At 51.0% G+C, this 2042-nt stretch overlaps 1 protein-coding gene across 2 annotated transcripts in view; it reads right to left on the bottom strand.

Moving 5' to 3' along the window:
- Nucleotides 1-420, bottom strand: part of dpysl2b (dihydropyrimidinase like 2b) — a gene marked incomplete at its 3' end in the record, with an annotated part of 15870 nt that extends 15450 nt beyond the window's left edge. For both annotated transcript variants that reach the window (XM_080530084.1, XM_080530083.1), the window contains exon 1: nucleotides 335-420. In XM_080530084.1, the coding sequence (XP_080386210.1) occupies nucleotides 335-354 (20 nt within the window). In that variant the 5' untranslated portion in view covers nucleotides 355-420. The remainder of the gene's footprint in view (nucleotides 1-334) is intronic.
- Between the last annotated feature and the right edge of the window lie 1622 nt (nucleotides 421-2042).

Below are 2042 nucleotides of genomic sequence, written 5' to 3'. Positions count from 1 at the left end.
AAGGAGGGGAGGGGGGGGAGAGACAGAGAGAGAGAGAGAGAGGGGGGAGGCAGAGAGAAAGAGGGGGGGCAGAGAGAGAGAGAGAGGGGGGAGGCAGAGAAAAAGAGGGGGGGGAGAGACAGAGAGAGAGAGAGCGAGAGAGAGAGAGAGAGAGGGGAGGGGCAGAGAGAGAGAGAGATAGAGACAGAAAGAGAGGCAGAGAGAGAGAGAGAGAGAGACATATTCAACCATCAATTGATTCATCAATCAATATTACTGTTGCCATGGCGAATATTTGACTCTGTAAAAGACAGTAACAAACTCCTCCTTTCATTCTCGTTCCGTCTTGACTCACTTGATCTGCCCGTCCTCCATGTAGATGTCAGCGCAGAAGGACTGGTCATCATTCACCACCTTCGCTCCCTTGATCAGGAGACGCTCGCTCTGCGGGAAGACGAGAGGCCGTGATTGGTTACTGGGACACACACACACACACACACCCTCCTTGTGACACTTTTAATAAACCAAAGTGATTTACAAATCATAGGGACATTCCCCCCCTGGAGTAACTGAGGGCTAAGTGCCTTTCACTCAAGGGCACACTAGTGGTGGTGTTTCAGGCGGGGATTTGAACTCACAACCTTCCGATCACCGGTCCAAACTCACTACTATCCACTAGACCCCTCATCTCTCTCCTCATTATTTCACAGTTAAAACACACGGAAGAGTTCCTTCAGGAGAAAGGCCTTCACGCCAGCATGGGAACATGTGTGTGTGTATCAGGGTGAGTGTGTGTGTGTGTGTGTGTGTGTGTGTGTGTGTGTGTGTATCAGGGTGAGTGTGTGTGTGTGTGTGTGTGTATCAGGGTGAGTGTGTGTGTGTGTGTGTATCAGGGTGAGTGTGTGTGTGTGTGTGTGTATCAGGGTGAGTGTGTGTGTGTGTGTGTGTATCAGGGTGAGTGTGTGTGTGTGTGTGTATCAGGGTGAGTGTGTGTGTGTGTGTGTGTGTGTGTGTATCAGGGTGAGTGTGTGTGTGTGTGTGTATCAGGGTGAGTGTGTGTGTGTGTGTGTGTGTGTGTGTGTGTGTGTGTGTGCGTGCGTGCGTGCGTGCGTGCGTGCGTGCGTGCGGCTGCACCACAGCAGCAGCCTTATGAACAGCACGCTGCATCAGTTCACAGACTGTATTAAACACAGGGCCCGGTCCGCTAGTACTGAAGAACAGCCACACACACACACACACACACACACACACACACACACACACACACACACACACCCATCAGCTCCAGCCGAGCGTGAGAGAGGTGTCCTGACAGACTGATGACTCTGGGCAGTTTGGGCTGCTGTCACTACCTGGGGCGTGACGGCTGCACCAGATCGCCGCACGTTGTGTCAGTGGCCAAGCACACTCGCAACACACCTTTCCTCTGTTCATTCTCTGTTGCGGTCTCTAAAAACTGTGAAGGCCCGACACGCACACAGCAACCCCCCTGACCTGACCCCTATCTATCTACCCTCCCTCCACCCCCACCCAGAGAGCTTTGGACTGTCTGGACATGAACACTTGAACACTTAGATTTTTTGCACTTCTTATATTTATATTATTGATGCCTCTTGCACTATGATGTTGGTTTGCACTGTCTTGTCCTGTCTTGCACCCACTAGGGGGCAACACCATGATCAGTTCGTAGGGGGTGCTGTTGGACACAAACGGACTGCACTTATATATATATAGCGCCTTTATCCACAAAGTGCTTTACAACGGCCTCTCATTCACCACCCATTCACACACACGTTCACACACACGTTCACACACCCATGGCGGCCAAGCTACCACGCAAGGCGCCGGCCCCGCTCATCGGGAGCTATTTGTGACACAGTCTGATCATCTGTTCCGCATGCTTTTGAAACACGGAACTCTGTTTCAACGTTGTTGAGAATCACACAAACACAAACTCGCTAGTCGAGCCAAAATACTGCAATGAAATGGATTGGGTGAGTAATCCCCCACTGCTACCTAGTTAACTAGAACACTACTTTACATTGTTAGCAGGCTCACAAAAC

The sequence above is a fragment of the Nansenia antarctica genome (genome assembly GCF_963989245.1).
Source record: "Nansenia antarctica genome assembly, chromosome: 4".
Lineage (NCBI taxonomy): Eukaryota > Metazoa > Chordata > Actinopteri > Argentiniformes > Microstomatidae > Nansenia > Nansenia antarctica.
This window is presented reverse-complemented; position numbering and strand designations above follow the sequence as displayed.